Source organism: Lepidochelys kempii, chromosome 6 (assembly GCF_965140285.1).
Source record: "Lepidochelys kempii isolate rLepKem1 chromosome 6, rLepKem1.hap1, whole genome shotgun sequence".
Classification (NCBI taxonomy): domain Eukaryota; kingdom Metazoa; phylum Chordata; order Testudines; family Cheloniidae; genus Lepidochelys; species Lepidochelys kempii.
In genome coordinates this window covers 65590279-65612632 of record NC_136385.1, presented here as the reverse complement: position 1 = coordinate 65612632, position 22354 = coordinate 65590279, and the positions used below count along the sequence as shown (strand labels likewise).

Sequence of the window (22354 nt, the reverse complement as noted above, 5' to 3'; positions counted from 1 at the left end):
TTCATGCAAAAGGTCTCTTGTAAGGTATCATTACAAAGCTTATAATCTACTGAGTGTGGTCATCCTATTTGTATAAATGTATCACTCTTGTATCTGAAACTAGAAATATGAAATATAACTCTGAGGTCCTATTGTAGTTATGCAAAGTGTGGGCCATTAATGGTGGTTTGGAATCCTAATGGCTCCCATTAACCAGGACAATTACCTGTAGATGGCTCTGTTTTACTTGTAAGTCTTCCTGTGTACCTGTGGGCTGGGTAATGAAGTCTTACAGTGACATGTGATCATGTCACCTGAACTGGAATCCATCTTTAACCTGGTGCTGTTCCATTGAGAAGGCAGGGTGGGAACCCGGAGGGATAAAGGTTCCCGCCTTATGCAAAAGATATATAAGTGGGTAGAACAGAACAAAGGGGGCAGCCATCATGAGAAATCCCTTAGCTACCACCTGAGCTAGAACAAGGGGCTGTACCAGGGGAAAGGATTGTGCCCAGACTAGGAAGGTGCCCAGTCTGTGGAAGAAACTTATTGAAACATCTCTGAGGGTGAGATTTTATCTGTATTCAGTTTTATTACTGTACTAGACTTAGACTTGCGTGTTTTTATTTTATTTTGCTTGGTAAGTCACTCTGTTCTGTCTGTTACTTCCTGGAACCACTTAAATCCTACTTTCTGTATTTAATAAAATCACTTTTTTTACTTATTAATTAACCCAGAGTATGTATTAATAGCTGGGGGGGGCAAACAGCTGTGCATATCTCTCTATCAGTGTTACAGAGGGCAGACAATTTATGAGTTTACCCTGTGTAAGCTTTATACAGGGTAAAACGGATTTATTTGGGGTTTGGACCCCATGGGAAGTTGGGCATCTGCATGTTAAAGACAGGAACACTTCTTAAGTTGCTTTCAGTTAAGTCTTCAGCTTTGGGGCACATGGTTCAGACCCTGGGTCTGTGTTGGAGCAGAATGGCGTGTCTGGCTCCACAAGACGGGGTGCTGGAGTCCCAAGCTGGCAGGGAAAGTCGGGGCAGTAGTAGTCTTGGCACATCAGTTGGCAGCCCCAAGGGGGTTTCTGTGATCCAACCCATCACAAAGGGATGGTCCCTGTCCCAAGGAATTTATTGTATAAGAAGTGTTTGAATACTGCTGTGCTGTGTGTTAACAGATTTTAGAAGGATTGCCTTAAGACACTTCACTTAGCTAAGAAACTGGTAACTAAAAGCACATTCAGTATAACTCAATTCCATGAAACAATTTCCTTCTGTTACTAAAAAAGTTTTGACAAATCTGACTTAACCTTTTTTATTGTGGGGGGGTGGTTGTTTTGTGTGTGTGTGTTGTGTTTTTTTTTTTTTTAAACTCTATGCATTTGACTTTCGTTTGATTTTATTATCCAAATAATCAGCTTCACTTTGGTTGTAGTCAGTTTCACTTTTGGCCCATACAGTGGCCCAAGCTTGCTGTGTTTTGGGCTTCCAGTTGTGCAACGAAATGTTAAAATGTTTTAACTGAAACTTTTCTCTATGTAATGACTCTTCTAATCTCCAATATAACTTGTTGTTCACATATAAAAATCACCAACTAAATTTATTTGAGCCTAACTTGTTTGGCTGTTCCTTTAAAAAACACTTTCTTATCCAAATATTCAAACATGTGCTTTTTCATAAGCACTCCACATTCAAAGGGCATTGTCAAATGTTATTCTGCCTAAGTCTAATCACTGTTGTTTTAATACTGTTTTTAGAAGCTTGAAAATCAGCTAATATTTCCTTTCCAACTCTTGCCTTATCTGTCTAGCAAATATTTGAGTATATTTTATGGATGGCTTACTGCCTTTCAAAATGGGGACCAGGTAAATGGTGAAAAGTACAAAGAGCTGCAAATTTAAAAAAAAAAAAAAAAAAAAAAGGATTTAAGCCCATATTGCTCTGTTGATTGCCACTATCAACCAGCCTGTGACAGGTATTCACCACAGAAATACATTTTTTTTTTCTAAACCCTTTACAAATCTTTAATTTAAGAGTAGGTTGAGAGGGCATTCTGTTGCATCTGTATTAAAATCTTGATACTTAGCACCCTGTCCTGTAGCCAGCCCAATTTATGGGAGGTTCTTTTGGTCCCTGCAGGTTGATGGTGTCTGTATATGCTGAAAGAATGTTTGTTTGTTTTTGTTGTTTTCAAAAAGAAAGTATTTAATCTTTTACATTTAACCTACTGTCTTTTCTGCTTTTCATAAACGATAACCAAATGTCCAGGTGTTATCTCTTGATGTGAATAATTTTCTTGGTAACTATTAACATATCCAAACCAATGGGGGTGGAAGGGTGGATTGGGGTGTGTGGTAAACCAATCTGCATCCCAACAAAGCCTGTGTGAATGTTGACAGTATTAAATATCTTCCTTCTCTCTTCCATTGGCTTACATTTAGTTCAGTCTGTCACACAGGCTTCCTTTCCTTATTTTGTAGGAGGGGATGACCGCCGGGTCCTGCTTTGGCATATGGAACAAGCCATCCACTCCAGAGTCAAACCAGTGCAGCTGAAAGGGGAGCATCATTCTAACATCTTCTGCCTAGCTTTCAACAGTGGTAACACAAAAGTGTTCTCTGGAGGTAAGGAAGGAAAACAAACCTGATTTAAGGAGACTGGATTATAAACTCTTTAGAATAAAAACAATAAGCCAGGTCCTATCCCACACAAAGACTCATTGGCCTCCACAGAACTGCTCTAAATTGGCCCCCGAGGAGCCCCCTAAAATGGGAAAAATTTCTGGATGTTGCTGAGGTGGCATAGTCTGCTCTGTGCCATTGCTCCTGACCCTCCCCCAACCTGGCAAAGGAAGCCTAGCACTCTGAGGCTTCTGGAAGATATCACTGGATCCAGATCAGCCTTTGGAGATTGAAGAAGTGGATAGGTGGCTAAAAGCCACCTTTGCCCTTCCTTGAGCTCTGGCTCAGCTAAGGAGCAGGCCATCCAACAGAATAGTCTGACAGTTCCACAAGTAAGCATGGAATACAGAGCTTTGACTATAGGTTGCCAGTTCAAATTTAGAACAGGTTGGTAGTGATCAAATGCTGTTACCATCTGATGGCTGTTAAGTGGTCTCTGAAATGAGCTTGGGATCTCATTCCTTCTTCCAGTGGGCAGATGTCTACATTGAAAAACCACCAGCACACTTGGCACTGATTGGCTCACTTGCTGATAGTCTTACTTCACTTTGGTAGTAAACTGGCTGTTAAAACTGAGCAACTTTCATTCTTAAAATTCAGCATTGAGGTATTGGGACAGAAGCTGTGTGGCAGAAATATGTACTTGCTCTGGAGAAATGTATAGAGGACTGCAGTCTCTAAAATTTTTGGTCTGACACCTTTCATCAGTACTAGATTCTCTCCCCCCCCACCCCTTGTTTTTAAATATTGAAACTTTTTTCAGAGAAGGGGAGGAGAATAAACATGTTTTATTGAATGGATATTTGCATATGTATCAATCCATGCCGAGCATACCTTCTACAGTCTAATGAGACCAGTGAAGAAGGGAAAGAAATGTGTATCCTTTATCTGCCCACCCTATGATGTAGTTAAGTTTGTTTCTTTTTTAGCACATTTTTGAAGCTCTTGATTTCCTTCTCCCACTGAGATTTTGTGAACTTTATAGTCAGCGCTGTAAACTAAGTCTCTTACCTTCTCTATTTTATTTCCCTTTATAAAAGGGGGCTAAATATACTTTATAAAGTGGTCTGACATCCTTGAAAGGTATGATAGAAGTGCAAGTGTAAAGGTTTTTCCCTGTGCAGTATAATATTACAATTTGAAGTGAGTTGAAGTTCAACCACAGAAAATCAGATTATTTATTTTTGCAAATTGGAAAAACTAAAATATGGAAACTTGATTAAGCTGAGTGGAACATACTCACAATGAAAGAAGAGCTCCTTCTTATCATGAAAATGTTTGACAGTGTGTTTATGGATTGAGGCAGGTTGCCCAAAACAAGTATATATTTTTAACTTCTGTCCAAAAGATCTCAAAGCATTTTGTGTGTATGTATACAGGTAGAGTTTATTATATCAAGCTACTTCTAGAGCGGAGGGCAGCAGCTGGGTGAGCAGTGCTCTGCACAACAAACTTTGGAAAGGAAACTTTGGCCAAAGACACCAGGCAAACCCTGCTCCTATGAAGAATGCTCTGGAGCCTTTAATGTCCAATGAACACAAAGAACATGAATGGTTTTAAAATACTCGTAGTAAACTGCATTGAACTCAACTTCATACTTTGGGTGGATGAAAAGCTGAACTGAACTTGTGATTCCATGGAGTCCCACTAATACAAATCTGGGGCTTAGACTACCAAACCACGTTCTGTATATGCTTTATTCCATCCCCATAAGTATAATTGAAAAGAATAGTGGGCATTTTCTGGTCTTTCATTGTCCTAACCAGTATTCTCAAAAGGGGAGATTTTCTAAATGAAGTGGAAGAGTTTTACTTACACACACACACACACACACACACACACACACGCACACAATTGTTACCAAATTATTCTCCACAAATTGTCTGCATTTTCTTTAAATATCACAGTAGAACCAAGTTATTGTGAACCCTACTTACACCCTACTGAATGGTGGTGACACTTTTAACAGCAAGCAACTACTAGGGTGCCACATGTAACCCAGTCAACTTGTGGTCCTGGCCACATCCCCATCTTTTCCTCCCACCATAGAGACAGAACCAGAGATAGACAAGTCATGGCCACTTCGTATTCTCCCCTGCCCCCCTACCCCCACACTTTTCTCTGCTTCCCCACTCTGCTCCTGCAGCTTATGGTGGGAGGGGAAAGCAGGTTCCTTAATAGATAGGAGATTGAAGTCAGCATCATGTAATGGCTTCCTCCCCAGTTCATCTGAGTATATTGGGTGGCATTCGAAGTCCTTGGAAAAACTAGGCCAGATTCTTCATTGGTGTAATTTCATATAAATCAATGTGGCTTTATTGGATCTAAACTAGGCACTTTGTGTAAATGGCTTGATTAAGGGACCATGGAAAAGAGCCACTACACAGTAATCTAAGGGCATGTCTACACGTACAGTGCTGCACCACCTCTGCAAATGGCAGAAGCTGTGTCGGTAGGAGACGCTCTCCTGCTGACATAGCGCTGTGCACACAAACGCTTATGTTGGTGTAACTTATGATGCTCAGACGGGTGCTTTATTGGCACTCCCGAGCAACACACATTATGCCGGCATAAGCTGAAGTGTAGACATAGCCTAATGCTGGCACAGTAATGGTTGCTCTGTGTCCTCATTTGCCAGGAGCCTTTAAAGAGAGTTTATGGACATATGAAAACACTTCTTGCTTCTACTTAACTAAATGTAAACTTATTTCTCATGTTTATACCATGGAGCAAACAGATTTAAACATGTGCAAGATAAACGAAAATTTGGAGTTCTCTTTACATTTAAAATGCATATCAATAAATGGATTCTTGTTCCTTCTGAACCCATGTTCATTCTCCTGAACATCACATGAGCTTCACTGCTTGACAGCTGGCATCATATTTACGGGATGGATAGATGCACTTAGGCTAAGGATGAGGTCCTTTGGTTTTTATTTTATCCTTTCTTCATTCTACTGCAAATGAATGGTAACTGCATGCATAATGCTGTGTTGAATCTTTTGTAAACAGAAGATGCTAAACCTGTATTTGCTAGTGTTTAGTACAGAGAATGCAGGAGGGGGAACAACCTTCAATACTAGAGATTGGAGGTGCATGGAGGGTCCAGGATATTTTTTATGGATGCAGTTCCTTTAGCCTGCATTCATATGGACGGTTTGACTTGCATTTGAGGAACATGATCAAGGGAGGTTATCTGATTTTTAATATGAAAATAATTGTGGTCACAGTAATGTGTGCACACCTGTGTAACAGTGATTGTAGCCCAATAAGTGGTCACTGGAGCAGCACTGAGCACTGTTGTACTAACATGCAGAGTGCACTGGGCTCACAACTCAAATGCTAAAACTGTGATAGCATCTAGTTTGCCCTTCCTCTATTGTAACTGTTTAAGCAGTTACATCTTCCCTTGTTAATTGCAGTGGGTGTAGGTGTCTCTGTACGAGACCTGAAACTTCTTGTCACCTTCTCCACCCATGCACACACTAAAATTTTGGCCGAGACTGGTCCGAGTATTATCAGCAACACTCCTTAATTAACTGAAGTGTCTGAGCAATGTGAGGCATGCCTAAGTCTTAAATAAGCCTTAAATAAGACTTATTTAAGTCTTCTACAGCACTCTTCGCTCCTGTAAGGCCTTGGTGCTTTAGACAACAACCAGAAATTGACCCAGAGCTTCTGTGTAGATGAGCAGAGTGCTGACCATTGGGCAACCAGGCTGGTCATTGCTCCAGAATGCTTTCGTTTTCAAAATGGAAATTGCAAAAACTTTTTTTTTTTTTTTTACTATAAAGTTTTAATGACCAGTACATGATTTTAAGTGTTTATATTTCTCTTTATAGGCAATGATGAGCAAGTTATACTCCATGATGTTGAAAGGTAAATGCATAGTTTGTTTCCACTGCTGTTTCAGCTTCATTACCTTAGTCATTGGAGGCATCCAAACTGATGTTCTAGAAGAAAAGTAAAGACCATTTTAGCCCAAAATGTATGGTCTTAAAATCGGGTGACCTTTTGGTTTCATGTTATTTGGGGGGTGGGATAGGTACTCTCATGAAGACAGTAGTATGTGCAAATGGGGAATTACAGAGTAGAAGGGCCACATTTTTAAAGGTATCGAGGCTGTGGTGGGATTTTCAAAAGCACCTACGCACCTAATTCCCACTGAAGTCCAGGGGAATTAAGTGCCTAAATACCTTTTAAAAATCTGGCTCCAAGGGCCCATTTCCCCAAAGCCTTGCAGTTTTGGTACAAAGCAAGTGTGAACTCCTACAGGTGTAAATAACTACACAAGGTGCAAGGCAGTGGTCATTCGCATTTGTGGGATTTTATACCCACTTGATACCAGAAGTAGAAGGCTGTGGGGAATTGTGTCCTAGAAGTCATAGTGAGATAACATTGGTAGAAAGGTTATCCCAAATATATTTAACATCATACTGTTACCCTGTCTAAATATCAGAGTTGAACAATCAGGATAGTGTATGTTTCTTCTGAGCTGGATTTGATTTCTGGGATACAACCTTTGTAGGGTAATGTTTTGGTCTGTACGTGTTGTTTAACTTCCACAAACTGTTAAGTAATGTAATGTGCACTGATGAAAAATGAATACGAAGTCAGAAAAGGCAGGAACGGATGTAAGAATAGTGAGAAATATAAAACCTTAAATCTCTGCATTGCCCGAGTCCTGGTTAGCATAATTTGGAAGGATCTCTGTTGCTAAGCTTGTTAAGAAGTCTTTTGGGGACTTTTATTCAGCATAATATATGTTTCACCTGAGTGTCTGACCTGACATTTGACTGAAGAGAAAATATAACATCTGTATGTCTTGCTCTTCACACTTGTTCTTAGTAAGAACAAATCCTCTCCATTTTGCTTGTGTTCTCTGGCTTACACCTGGGAATGTAAAACAAAACAAAAACCTTATACAGTTTTGTTTTATATCCCTCCCCATCCCTAGTTTTGACCAGCAGTTTTTGTCACTGGCATCTTTTACAGAAAATGATTGTTCACCATATATCTTGCTTGAGTGTTTTAAGTACAGTCCTTCCTTTGATTTTGTTTTGGCATGTGCTTTTGTTACATACTGGATTTTCAGATATATTATGTCCAATTGCAGCACATTTCTCCCATTCCTCTAATACTGCAATATTTGTTTGCACCATCTTCTGTGGGGAACCCAGTCAGTGTGATATTTTGAATTCTGATTTTTAATTTTCTAAAATTTCATTCTGTTTTAACATTTTATGTTTTAATGATGGCTCTATGTAAACTAGCTCCATCAAATTCTTTTTTTCATATGCTCAAGTGGGACTTTCTGCTACTGCTTTTCTGGCCTTTACTTTATCAGAACTGCTTTCCAAGTTAGTCACCTCCGAGATAGTTACTTGATCTCTCTCCTAGATCAGCAGTTTTAGCATGGGCACTGCTAAAACTTGCATTAATTTCAGACAGGATTTCCTTGAATGCTTTCTGTACACTGGAGTTTTTGCTAGTCATACTATGCATCTAGGTTGTTCCCCAAGAAATACAAATCCAGGAGCCTCACACTGGCTGTTCTAGCCTTTAAGTAGTCATGTTGGCCTATCTTTTCTTGGCATTCTTCCTTTCTTGCTCCTTTTCAAAGTGACCTACAAAGATGGGAGGAGAGTGGAAATTGGGCTTGAACCCTTGTTTTGCTGCTGTATGTTGGATAAAGAGTACATGTGAGGAAAAGGGATTGGGGGTTTTGGGGGGTGGTCTTAGCTTGTTTTCCACATTAGAAATTCAGGTGTGGTCTATCCTGGAAGACACTGACTAGAGAACTAGTGAAATGACATCCAAAGAGGAAACCTAAGTAGCTGAGACTTCTTAAAACTGTTGTCTTTTAACAGTTAACTCCAATGACTGACAAACCTCTAGGTGAAAGAAAGCTTGTATTAAAGAATCAACACTCCCCACCTCCTTGTCCCTTTTTAATTAAGAAATGAAAGCTAGCTATCTTTCGGGCCCCAGGAAGTCCCCTCTCAAACACAGGAAACCAGAGCTGACATTCATCATATTTCCAGGGTAAAAAAACAAGCAAGCAAACAAAAACTTTAACTAAAACCAGAACCTTTTGAGACCACCTTTTTTACTCCCTAAAGAAATGCAAATAAAATAAAAAGCACAATTTCAGCAAGTTTACTTCTTTAAAACAGGTATGACCCCCAAAATTCCAAAAAGTATATTGACTAATATCAGACAAATGTATTTTCCCTTAATATTATTGTCAAAGTTGCTGGCTCCACCCTGGCATGAAGTTCTTGCAATTTTATAAGCTTCAGTGCTATTAGTAGCCCAGAATGTGTTGGGCCAAACTCATTCCTGGTGTTAAATATATATATGAATTTACCCTGTTACTTTAAAATATTACTTCTCATGTTCCCTTCCTTAAAAAGTCACAGCTGAGTAACTGTTTATTTTATATTAATTCTGTTTACAATTACTAGTATATTAGGAGTCTTTTAAAGGTTACAAGCTGAAAAGAAAGAGGAACTGACTTAGCTCACTTATTGCAAAACTTATCTAATGCAACCGCACTTTGGAGGCTTTTTGTGATAGATGTCTAGTTAGCAAATATTGTTTTAATTCCATAACAAGAACTTCATATCTAGTCTGAGCAGTGTTGATCTTGTCATTCAGTACCGTCAGGTGACAAAACGATGGCTCTCAATTGCCTCCTGAAACAATGTACACCAAAAGGAGGGGAAATAACACATGTTTGTCTTGCAGCAGTGAGACCTTGGATGTGTTTGCACATGAAGATGCAGTGTATGGCCTTTCAGTGAGCCCAGTGAATGATAACGTCTTTGCCAGTTCATCCGACGATGGCCGGGTTCTCATTTGGGATATCCGAGAGTCTCCCCATGGAGGTGAGCGCTGTAGGCAGAAAAGAGTATTTAATGTAGAGAGAGCTCTTGAATGCGGACAAGCTGCCTTTATTGGGATAGATTTTTGGGGATGGGGAAGGAGTATGGTGCATGATTTATGTGGGTGGTGATTTGCTATCTTGTGCTAATGTTGGATTGTGGTAATAGCTAGGGTTGCCACCTGTTTGGTTTTCAGCTGGACAGTCCAGGTTTTAGCCTGTGTGTCTGTATGGGTGCTGTTTTTAAATCTGTGGAAAATGTTGCAATCCTAAGCAGAGAGAAGGGGCAGTGCAGCAGCTGCAGATGCCTCAGGGGCCTGGCTGCTTGTGTGGCGTGCGTGGCCCTGTGCAGCCCACAGGTGCTGGGTAAGGCGACCTTAGCTGTGCTGGTGAAGACCCTGACTGCGACAGGGGCAGGGCCTTGGGGGAAGAGGTGGAGAAGGGGCAGGGTCTCAGGGTCTGGTTTCTAGCCATTAGAAAGGTGGTAACCCTAGTAAGAGCACAGGATTGCCAGCCTACACGGCTTCAAATATGAGACTCCAAAGATCATATTTAGTTTTACTGCATTCAGGGAGACTGTCCCATCTCCTAACAGCTGGTGCATGTGAGCTCTCCTTTTTCTTTCCCCTCTCCGTTTGTCCCTTTTTGAAGACACACATAGAAAAAGAAGTTTCAGAGTAACAGCTGTGTTAGTCTGTATTCACAAAAAGAAAAGGAGTACTTGTGGCACCTTAGAGACTAACCAATTTATTTGAGCATGAGCTTTCGTGAGCTACAGCTCGCTTCATCGGATGCATACTGTGGAAACTGCAGAAGACATTATATACACAGAGACCATGAAACAATACCTCCTCCCACCCCACTCTCCTGCTGGTAATAGCTTATCTAAAGTGATCACTCTCCTTACAATGTGTATGATAATCAAGGTGGGCCATTTCCAGCATAAATCCAAGTTTAACCAGAACATCCGGGGGGGTGGGGGGGTAGGAAAAAAACAAGGGGAAATAGGCTACCTTGCATAATGACTTGGCCACTCCCAGTCTCTATTTAAGCTTAAATTAATAGTATCCAATTTGCAAATGAATTCCAATTCAGCAGTTTCTCGCTGGAGTCTGGATTTGAAGTTTTTTTGTTTTTAAGATAGCGACCTTCATGTCTGTAATTGCATGACCAGAGAGATTGAAGTGTTCTCCAACTGGTTTATGAATGTTCTAATTCTTGACATCTGATTTGTGTCCATTTATTCTTTTACGTAGAGACTGTCCAGTTTGACCAATGTACATGGCAGAGGGGCATTGCTGGCACATGATGGCATATATCACATTGGTGGATGTGCAGGTGAACGAGCCTCTGATAGTGTGGCTGATGTTATTAGGCCCTGTGATGGTGTCCCCTGAATAGATATGTGGGCACAGTTGGCAACGGGCTTTGTTGCAAGGATAAGTTCCTGGGTTAGTGGTTCTGTTGTGTGGTATGTGGTTGCTGGTGAGTATTTGCTTCAGGTTGGGGGGCTGTCTGTAGGCAAGGACTGTCCTGTCTCCCAAGATTTGTGAGAGTGTTGGGTCATCCTTCAGGATAGGTTGTAGATCCTTAATAATGCGTTGGAGGGGTTTTAGTTGGGGGCTGAAGGTGACTGTTAGTGGCGTTCTGTTATTTTCTTTGTTAGGCCTGTCCTGTAGTAGGTGACTTCTGGGAACTCTTCTGGCTCTATCAATCTGTTTCTTCACTTCCGCAGGTGGGTATTGTAGTTGTAAGAATGCTTGATAGAGATCTTGTAGGTGTTTGTCTCTGTCTGAGGGGTTGGAGCAAATGTGTTTGTATCGCAGAGCTTGGCTGTAGACAATGGATTGTGTGGTGTGGTCAGGGTGAAAGCTGGAGGCATGTAGGTAGGAATAGCGGTCAGTAGGTTTCCGGTATAGGGTGGTGTTTATGTGACCATTGTTTATTAGAACTGTAGTGTCCAGGAAGTGGATCTCTTGTGTGGACTGGACCAGGCTGAGGTTGATGGTGGGATGGAAATTGTTGAAATCATGGTGGAATTCCTCAAAGGCTTCTTTTCATAGAATCATAGAATATCAGGGTTGGAAGGGACCCCAGAAGGTCATCTAGTCCAACCCCCTGCTCAAAGCAGGACCAATTCCCAGTTAAATCATCCCAGCCAGGGCTTTGTCAAGCCTGACCTTAAAAACCTCTAAGGAAGGAGATTCTACCACCTCCCTAGGTAACGCATTCCAGTGTTTCACCACCCTCTTAGTGAAAAAGTTTTTCCTAATATCCAATCTAAACCTCCCCCACTGCAACTTGAGACCATTACTCCTCGTTCTGTCATCTGCTACCATTGAGAACAGTCTAGAGCCATCCTCTTTGGAACCCCCTTTCAGGTAGTTGAAAGCAGCTATCAAATCCCCCCTCATTCTTCTCTTCTGCAGGCTAAACAATCCCAGCTCCCTCAGCCTCTCCTCATAACTCATGTGTTCCAGTCCCCTAATCATTTTTGTTGCCCTTCGCTGGACTCTCTCCAATTTATCCACATCCTTCTTGAAGTGTGGGGCCCAAAACTGGACACAGTACTCCAGATGAGGCCTCACCAATGTCGAATAGAGGGGAACGATCACGTCCCTCGATCTGCTCGCTATGCCCCTACTTATACATCCCAAAATGCCATTGGCCTTCTTGGCAACAAGGGCACACTGCTGACTCATATCCAGCTTCTCGTCCACTGTCACCCCTAGGTCCTTTTCTGCAGAACTGCTGCCTAGCCATTCGGTCCCTAGTCTGTAGCTGTGCATTGGGTTCTTCCGTCCTAAGTGCAGGACCCTGCACTTATCCTTATTGAACCTCATCAGATTCCTTTTGGCCCAATCTTCTAATTGGTCTAGGTCCTTCTGTATCCTATCCCTCCCCTCCAGCATATCTACCACTCCTCCCAGTTTAGTATCATCCGCAAATTTGCTGAGAGTGCAATCCACACCATCCTCCAGATCATTTATGAAGATATTGAATAAAACCGGCCCCAGGACCGACCCTTGGGGCACTCCACTTGATACCGGCTGCCAACTAGACATGGAGCCATTGATCACTACCCGTTGAGCCCCATCTTTTCCATGGGTCCAGATGATGATGTCATCAACATAGCGCAAGTAGAGTAGTGGCGTTAGGGGACGAGAGCTGAGGAAGCGTTGTTCTAATTCAGCCATAAAAATGTTGGCATACTGTGGGGCCATGCGGGTACCCATAGCAGTGCCGCTGATCTGAAGGTATTGTCCCCAATGTAAAATAGTTATGGGTAAGGACAAAGTCACAAAGTTCAGCCACCAGGTTAGCCGTGACATTATCGGGGATAGTGTTCTTGACGGCTTGTAGTCCATCTTTGTGTGGAATGTTGGTGTAGAGGGCTTCTACGTCCATAGTGGCCAGGATGGTGTTATCAGGAAGATCACCGATGGATTGTAGTTTCCTCAGGAAGTCAGTGGTGTCTCGAAGGTAGCTGGGAGTGCTGGTAGCGTAGGGCCTGAGGAGGGAGTCTACATAGCCAGACAATCCTGCTGTCAGGGTGCCAATGCCTGAGATGATGGGGCGCCCAGGATTTCCAGGTTTATGGATCTTGGGTAGTAGATAGAATATCCCAGGTCAGGGTTCCAGGGGTGTGTCTGTGCGGATTTGATCTTGTGCTTTTTCAGGAAGTTTCTTGAGCAAATGCTGTAGTTGCTTTTGGTGACTCTCAGTGGGATCGTAGGGTAATGGCTTGTAGAAAGTGTTGTTGGAGAGCTGCCTAGCAGCCTCTTGTTCATATTCCGACCTATTCATGATGACAACAGCACCTCCTTTGTCAGCCTTTTTGATTCTGATGTCAGAGTTGTTTCTGAGGCTGTGGATGGCATTGTGTTCTGCACAGCTGAGGTTATGGGGCAAGTGATGCTGCTTTTCCACAATTTCAGCCCGTGCACGTCGGCGGAAGCACTCTATGTAGAAGTCCAGTCTGCTGTTTCGACCTTCAGGAGGAGTCCACCTAGAATCCTTCTTTTTGTAATGTTGGTAGGGAGGCCTCTGTGGATTAGTATGTTGTTCAGAGGTATTTTGGAAATATTCCTTGAGTTGGAGACGTCGAAAATAGGATTCTAGGTCACCACAGAACTGTATCATGTTCGTGGGGGTGGAGGGGCAGAAGTAGAGGCCCCGAGATAGGACAGCTTCTTCTGCTGGGCTGAGAGTATAGTTGGATAGGTTAACAATATTGCTGCGTGGGTTGAGGGAACCATTGCTGTGGCCCCTTGTGGCATGTAGTAGTTTAGAAAGTTTAGTGTCCTTTTTCTTTTGTAGAGAAGCAAAGTGTGCATTGTAAATGGCTTGTCTAGTTTTAGTAAATTCCAGCCACAAGGAAGTTTGTGTGGAAGGTTGTTTTTTTATGAGAGTATCTAGTTCTGAGAGCTCATTCTTAATCTTTCCCTGTTCGCTGTAGAGGATGTTGATCAGGTGATTCCGCAGTTTCTTTGAGAGCATGTGGCACAAGCTGTCAGCATAGTCTGTGTGGTATATAGGTTGTAATGGATTTTTTACCTTCAGTCCTTTTGGTACGATGTCTATCTGTTTGCATTTGGAAAGGAAGATGATGTCTGTCTGTATCTGTACAAGTTTTTTTCATGCAGTTGATAGATTTCCACTCCATACGGCTAAATGCAGTGCCTTGCATAATGACAGGTTTCAGAGTAACAGCCGTGTTAGTCTGTATTCACAGAAAGAAAAGGAGTACTTGTGGCACCTTAGAGACTAACCAATTTATTTGAGCATAAGCTTTCGTGAGCTACAGCTCACTTCATCGGATGAAGTGCGATCAGACTCCAGCGAGAAACTGCTGAATTGGAATTCATTTGCAAATTGGATACTATTAATTTAGGCTTAAATAGAGACTGGGAGTGGCCAAGTCATTATGCAAGGTAGCCTATTTCCCCTTGTTTTTTCCTACCCCTCCCCCGGATGTTCTGGTTAAACTTGGATTTATGCTGGAAATGGCCCACCTTGATTATCATACACATTGTAAAGAGAGTGGTCACTTTGGATGGGCTATTACCAGCAGGAGAGTGGGGTGGGAGGAGGTATTGTTTCATGGTCTCTGTGTATATAATGTCTTCTGCAGTTTCCACAGTATGCATCCGATGAAGTGAGCTATAGCTCACGAAAGCTTATGCTGAAATAAATTGGTTAGTCTCTAAGGTGCCACAAGTACTCCTTTTCTTTTTGAGAAAAAGAAGTGTCTTCTAAAAATCAATTTGCTCTAGTCTGAAATTAAAATGCCGTAATCATATGGTTATTGTATGGTGTCATTCTAGAGCAGAGTTAAGGTTATTTAGGTGCCCTAACTGTGCATTTCCATATTTTTTTTAATTTCATCTTAAATCTGAATTTCCTGGGATTATAAAGATCATTTTGGAGATAATTACAATATCCTGTAGTATATCACTGTAAATGACTGGTATGTATTCTCCCCCTTAACTCCATTTTAAAATAGTTTCTGTCTGGAAATTTCATTCAGAACATTGTGCATGTCACTGCAGTAATTATTTCCTTTCTCTCTCCTCCTTGACTTTACATCAGTTTCATCTTATTGCCCTCTAATATAACATTTTATTTGACATAAAGCTGCTGTTTGGAACTACCGTAGTTTGGTTCCTCACTGAATTAGCTCATCTGCTAGGAGTCCTGACCCTGCCCATTAACATGTCAGTGCCGCCCACTTCTGGGGTTAGTGCAGCTGTCTGTGACTAGCAGGGTTGCAGGCACTACCCCTCTGGCCTGCATTTTCAGGCCCTAGAATGAACTGAGTCCTTGAACTAGACATGAAAGCCCATTAGAAGTACTTATAATAAGTCCAGTTTCTGTATGCAACGTGAACTAAAAGTTTACCTTTGAGGTTACTGAATCATTAATTTGGCTCATGTAAAATTCTCTGCTTCTGTATTTACAGCTTCTGTATTTACACTTTATTCAGTGTGATGAGGACGAGAGTTTACTTTGTGTTCAGGTTTTTTCGTGATCTATGAAATTAATGTGACAGAAGGCAAAGACATTTTTTAATTGACTGGAGAAATTTGTTCTTTTCGGTATATGGAAACGAAGTGCCTTAATGTAGTAGTTTTTTTAACAGGGTTTCTTTCTTTCTTCTTCCTTCTTCTTTCTTTCTTTACAATAAAAATAAACCATGCTCTAATTAAAATAAACCCACAACTTTTCTGAACCCCACTGTTTGTGTGTTACAACAAAAATTCTCAGGTAGCTATGATGTCCAGTGGTGGTACATTCTGTAGTACAGAAAGAGAACCTGGAACTGGCCAGCATCCTTCTTGGAAACTTGTCAGTCTCTATTCAAACACAAATATAAAATAGTCTGTGACGTGTATGCTGAGTGCTCTATCTATACAGCTTGGTTAGTGGTGAAATCTAACATTTCATTCCAGGCTTGGTTCAGTTTTCAAGCTGCCTTTGTATGTTGTCCAAGGGAAGGGAAAAAGTGAAGTTTGATTAAAATATTTCTACTGCATTTTGGGTTTTGCAAAACGAGGGTTGTCAAGCAATTAAAAAAATTTAATCTCGATTAATCATGCTGTTAAATAGTAACAGAATACCATTTTTTTTGGATGTTTTCAATTACAACACGGAATACAAAATATACAGTGCTCACTTTATATTTTTATTACAAATATTTGCATTGTAAAAAACAAAAGAAATAGTATTTTTTCCAATTCACCTAATACAAGTACTGTAGTAGAGTCTCTTTATCATGGAAGTTGAATTTACAAATGTAGAATTATGTACAAAAATATAACTGCATTCAACATAAAACAGGTTTCAGAGTAACAGCCGTGTTAGTCTGTATTCGCAAAAAGAAAAGGAGTACTTGTGGCACCTTAGAGACTAACCAATTTATTTGAGCATGAGCTTTCGTGAGCTCATGCTCAAATAAATTGGTTAGTCTCTAAGGTGCCACAAGTACTCCTTTTCTTTTTGGAAACATAAAACAGTGCTTTAGAGCCTACAAGCCCACACAGTCCTACTTCAGCCAATCGCTCAGACAAACAAGTTTGGGTACAATTTGCAGGAGATAATGCTGCCTGCTTCTTGTTTACAAGGTCACCTGAAAGTGAGAACAGGTTCGTATGACACTGTTGAAGCCAGCATCGCAAGATATTTACGTGCCAGAGGCTCTAAAGATTCACATGTCCCTTCATGCCTCCATGCTGTTAATGGGTTTGCTTGATAACTATCCAAAGAAAAGTGGACTGACACATGTTCATTTTCATCATCTGAGTCAGATGCCACCAACAGAAAGTAAATGAGGTTTTAGTTTTTTGTTTTTTTCCTTTCTTTTCCGTTTTTGGTGTTTTTGGGTTCTGTAGTTTCCACATTTAAGTGTTGCTCTTTTAAGACTTCTGAAAGCATGCTCCACACCTTGTCCCTCTCAGATTTTGGACAGCACTTCAGATTCTTAAACCCCGGGTTGAGTGCTGTAGCTGTTTTTAAAAATCTCACATTGCTACCTTCTTTGCGTTTTTGTCAAATCTGCAGTAAAAGTTTTCTTAAAACGAACATGTGCTGGGTCATCATCCGAGACTGCTATAACACAAAATATATGGCAGAATGTGGGTAAAACCGAACAGGAGACATAGAATTCTCCCCTCAGTCACAAATTTAATTAGCACATTATTTTTTTTTAATGAGCATTATCAGCATGGAAGTATGTCCTCTGGAATGGTGTCCGAAGAATAAAGGGGCATACGAATGTTTAGCATATCTGGAACATAAATACAAAGGAAGCAGCCAACAATATCTTCCGTAAATGTAAACAAACTTTTTTGTCTCAGCGATTGGCTGAACAAGAAGTAGGACTGAGTGGACTTTGTTGTTTTTGAGTGCAGTTATGTAACAAAAAAAAAATCTACATTTGTAAGTTACACTTTCACAATAAAGAGATTGCACTACAGTATTTGTATGAGGTGAATTGAAAAATACTATTTTGTTTTTACAATGAAAATATTTGTAATAAAAAATAATATAAAGTGACCACTTTTCTACTTTGTATTGTGTTGTAATAGAAATCAATATATTTGAAAATGTAGAAAAACATCCAAAAATATTTAATAAATTTCAATTGGTATTGTATTATTTAACAATGTGATTAAAACTGTGATTAATATTTTTAATCCCGATTTAATTTTTTTTAGTTAATCGCATGAGGTAACTGCGATTAATTGACAGCCCTATGCAAAACTTTTTTTTAATTTTTTTTTAAATCCTCAGTTTTTGACCTAAACTACTTGATAGTGTAAGTACACAATTTAGGTTTATTAAAATACACCATATTGAGTGAACACCTAACTAAACAGGTAGGTCTCTGAATAGGTTTTTTTTCCTTAAACCAACCAAACAAAAAGCAACAACAAAACCCACCCTCCTTTAATGTCTCTTTCTGAGCAGTTAGATTGTAAAGCCTTGGGAAAACTACCTGTTGCTGACAACGGGTGTTAGCAACAGGTAGAGCTGAGCACAGTTTAAGTGCAAGTGTGCAAAGGACGAAACTGTATTTAGCATCATGTGGCTAATCTCAGGTTTAACTAAGGCTTCTGAAATCATTTGTACTTGCAATTCCAGATTTGTCACTGCTTCAGCTGTACCTGTTACTGACACTCAGGGTATGTCTACACTACGAAATTAGGTCAAATTTCTAGAAGTCGGTTTTGTAGAAAGCGGTTTTATACAGTCAGTTGCGTGTGTCCCCACACAAGTGCTCTAAGTGCATGTAGTCGGCGGAGTGTGTCCACAGTACCGAGGCAACCGTCGACTTCCGGAGCGTTGCACTGTGGGTGGCTATCCCACAGTTCCCGCAGTCTCTGCTGCCCATTTGAATTCTGCATAGAAATCCCAGTGCCTGATGGGGTTAAAACATTGTCGCGGGTGGTTCTGGGTACATATCGTCAGGCCCCCGTTCCCTCTCTCCCCTCCCTCCGTGAAAGCAAGGGCAGACAATTGTTTTGCACCTTTTTTCTTGAGTTACCTGTGCAGGCGCCATACCACAGCAAGCATGGAGCCCGCTCAGCTAACTGTCACCGTATGTCTCCTGGGTGCTGGCAGATGTGGTACTGCATTGCTACACAGCAGCAGTTAATTGCCTTTTGGCAGCAGACAGTGCAGTACGACTGGTAGCCGTCATCGGCGTAGTCCTGGGTGCTCTTTTAACCGGGCGCCTGGACAAACATGGGAGTGACTCAGCCAGGTCATTTCACTTGTTTTGTCTCGTGGCGATTCAGTCCTACTGGCAGTGCGCTGTCTTTTAACCTCCAGCCAGCAGAAAATGATGGCTAATCGTCATACTGCACCGTCTTCTGCCAAGCACCCAGGAGATGATGATGGCTAGTCGTCATACTGCACAGTCTGCTGCCAGCAAGATGTATAAAGATAGATGAAGTTGCTCAAAACAAGAAATAGACCAGATTTGTTTTGTATTCATTTTCTCCTCCCTCCCTCCTTCCTCTGTGAAATCAACGGCCTGCTAAACCCAGTTTTGAGTTCTATCCTTGAGGGGGCAATTCAGTTTCTCACAAAGCCACCCTCTTTGTTGATTTTAATTCCCTGTAAGCCAACCCTGTAAGCCATGTCGTCAGTTGCCCCTCCCTCCGTCAGGGCAATGGCAGACAGTCGTTCCGTGCCTTTTTTCTGTGCAGACGCCATACCACGGCAACCATGGAGCCCGCTCAGATCACTTTGGCAGTTAGGAGCACATTAAACACCACGTGCATTATCCAGCAGTATATGCGGCACCAGAACCTGGCAAAGCAATACCGGGCGAGTAGGCGATGTCAGCGCGGTGACGTGAGTGATGAGGACATGGACACAGACTTCTCTCAAAGCATGGGCCCTGGCAATGTGGGCATCATGGTGCTAATGGGGCAGGTTCATGCAGTGGAACCCCGATTCTGGGCTCGGGAAACAAGCACAGACTGGTGGGACCGCATAGTGTTGCAGGTCTGGGACGATTCCCAGTGCTTGCGAAACTTTCACATGCGTAAGGGCACTTTCAGGGAACTTTGTGACTTGCTTTCCCCTGCCCTGAGGCGCATGAATACCAAGATGAGAGCAGCCCTCACAGTTGAGAAGCGAGTGGCAATAGCCCTGTGGAAGCTTGCAACACCAGACAGCTACCGGTCAGTCGGGAATCAATTTGGAGTGGGCAAACCTACTGTGGGGGCTACTGTGATGCAAGTAGCCAACGCAATCAAGGGTAGTGATCCTGGGAAATGTGCTTGTCATAGTGGATGGCTTTGCTGCAATGGGATTCCCTAACTGTGGTGGAGGCATAGACGGAACCCATATCCCTATCTTGGCACCGGAGCACCAAGCCGGCGAGTACATAAACCGCAAGGGGTACTTTTCAATAGTGCTGCAAGCACTGGTGGATCACAAGGGACGTCTCACCAACATCAACGTGGGATGGCCGGGAAAGGTACATGACACTCACATCTTCAGGAACTCTGGTCTGTTTCAAAAGCTGCAAGAAGGGACTTTATTCCCAGACCAGAAAATAACCATTGGGGACGTTGAAATGCCTATATGTATCCTTGGGGACCCAGCCTACCCCTTAATGCCATGGCTCATAAAGCCATACACAAGCAGCCTGGACAGTAGTCAGGAGCTGTTCAACTATAGGCTGAGCAAGTGCAGAATGGTGGTAGAATGTGCATTTGGACGTTTAAAAGCACGCTGGCTTTTATACCGACTCGGTTAGACCTCAGCGAAACCAATAGTCCCACTGTTATTACTGCTTGCTGTGTGCTCCACAATATCTGTGAGAGTAAGGGGGAGATGTTTATGGGGCGGTGAGAGGTTGAGGCAAATCGCCTGGCTGCTGGTTTCGCACAGCCAGACACCAGGGCGGTTAGAAGAGCACAGGAGGGCGTGGTGCGCATCAGAGAAGCTTTGAAAACCAGTTTCATGAGTGGCCAGGCTACAGTGTGACAGTTCTGTTTGTTTCTCCTTGATGGAACACCCCCCCACCCCCCCGGTTCAGTCTGCTTTCCTGTAAGCTAAGCACCCTCCCCTACCCTCCCCCCTTCGATCACTGCTTGCAGAGGCAATAAAGTTATTGTTGCTTCACATTCATGCATTCTTTATTTACTCATCACACAAATAGGGGCTAACTGCCAAGCTAGCCCAGGAGGGGTGGTGGAGGAGGGAAGGACAAGGCCACACAGCACTTTAAAACTTATTGAATGCCAGCCTTCTCTTGCTTGGGCAATCTTCTGGGGTCGGGTGGCCAGAGGCCCCCCCCCACCACATTCTTGGGCATCTGGGTGAGGAGGCTATGGAACTTGGGGAGGAGGGCGGTTGGTTACACATGGGCTGTAGCGGCGGTCTGTGCTCCTGCTGCCTTTCCTGTAGCTCAGCCATATGCTGGAGCATATTGGTTTGATCCTCCAGCAGCCTCAGCATTGAATCCTGCCTCCTCTCATCACACTGCCGCCACCTTTCAGCTTCAGCCCTCTCTTAAGCCCGCCACTTACTCTCTTCAGCCCGCCACCTCTCCTCCCGGTCTTATTGTGCTTTCCTGCTCTCTGACATTGTCTGCCTCTACGCATTCGTCTGTGCTATGTCAGTGTGGGAGGACAGCATGAGCTCAGAGAACATTTCATCACAAGTGCGTTGTTTTTTTTTTTTTGCCTTCTAATCTTCACTAGCCTCTGGAAAGGAGAAGATCCTGTGATCATTGAAACACATGCAGCTGGTTGAGGGAAAAAAAGAGGCAGTGATATTTAAAAAGACACATTTTCTAGAACAATGGCTACACTCTTTTACGGTAAACCTTGCTGTTAACGTTAACATACACAGTACATGTGCTTTCGTTCCAAGGTCGCATTTTGCCTCCCCCCACCACATGGCTAGCCCCTCACACACACCCCTCCCCATGGCTAACAGCGGGGAACATTTCTGTTCAGCCACAGGCAAACAACCCAGCAGAAATTGGCACCTCTGAATGTTCCCTTAAGAAAAGCACCCTATTTCAACCAGCTGACTATGAATGATATCACTCTCCTGAGGATAACACAGAGAGATAAAGAACGGATGTTGTTTGAATGCCAGCAAACATACACTGCAATGCTTTGTTCTACAATGATTCCTGAGTACGTGCTACTGGCCTGGAGTAGTAAAGTGTCCTACCATGGTGGGTGGAATAAGGCTGCCCTCCCCAGAAACCTTTTGCAAAGGCTTTGGGAGTACATCCAGGAGAGCCACAAATGCCAGGGCAAATTAATCATTAAACATGCTTGCTTTTAAACCATGTATAGTATTTTAAAAGGTACACTCACCAGAGGTCCCTTCTCCGCCTGGTGGGTTCGGGGGGGACTGCCTCCAGGTCCAGGGTGAGAAACAGTTCCTGGCTGTCGGGAAAACTGGTTTCTTCGCTTGCTTGCTGTGAGCTATTTATAGCTTCATCATAATCATCTTCCTCGTCCCCAAAACCTGCTTCTGTGTTGCCTCCATCTCCATTGAAGGAGTCAAACAACACGGCTGGGGTAGTGGTGGCTGAACCCCCTAAAAAGGCATGCAGCTCATCATAGAAGCGACATGTTTGGGGCTCTGACCCGGACCGGCCGTTTGCCTCTCTGGTTTTCTGGTAGGCTTGCCTCCGCTCGGTCCATGCTGGAGCTCTTTTGCGATTCTGGGACTCCATCATGGTCACCTCTGCTAATGAGCTCTGGCCAGCGTGGCAAGCTGCAGGTGACCATGCAAACAGGAAATTCAAATTCAAAAGT

General features: G+C 42.6%; 1 protein-coding gene across 1 annotated transcript in view; it reads left to right on the top strand.

Moving 5' to 3' along the window:
• Positions 1-22354, top strand: part of DCAF5 (DDB1 and CUL4 associated factor 5) — a 111635-nt gene that overhangs the window by 15297 nt on the left and 73984 nt on the right. The window contains exons 2-4 of the mRNA XM_073348451.2: positions 2468-2611; positions 6511-6547; positions 9419-9558. Of these exons, the coding sequence (XP_073204552.2) occupies positions 2468-2611; positions 6511-6547; positions 9419-9558 (321 nt within the window). The remainder of the gene's footprint in view (positions 1-2467; positions 2612-6510; positions 6548-9418; positions 9559-22354) is intronic.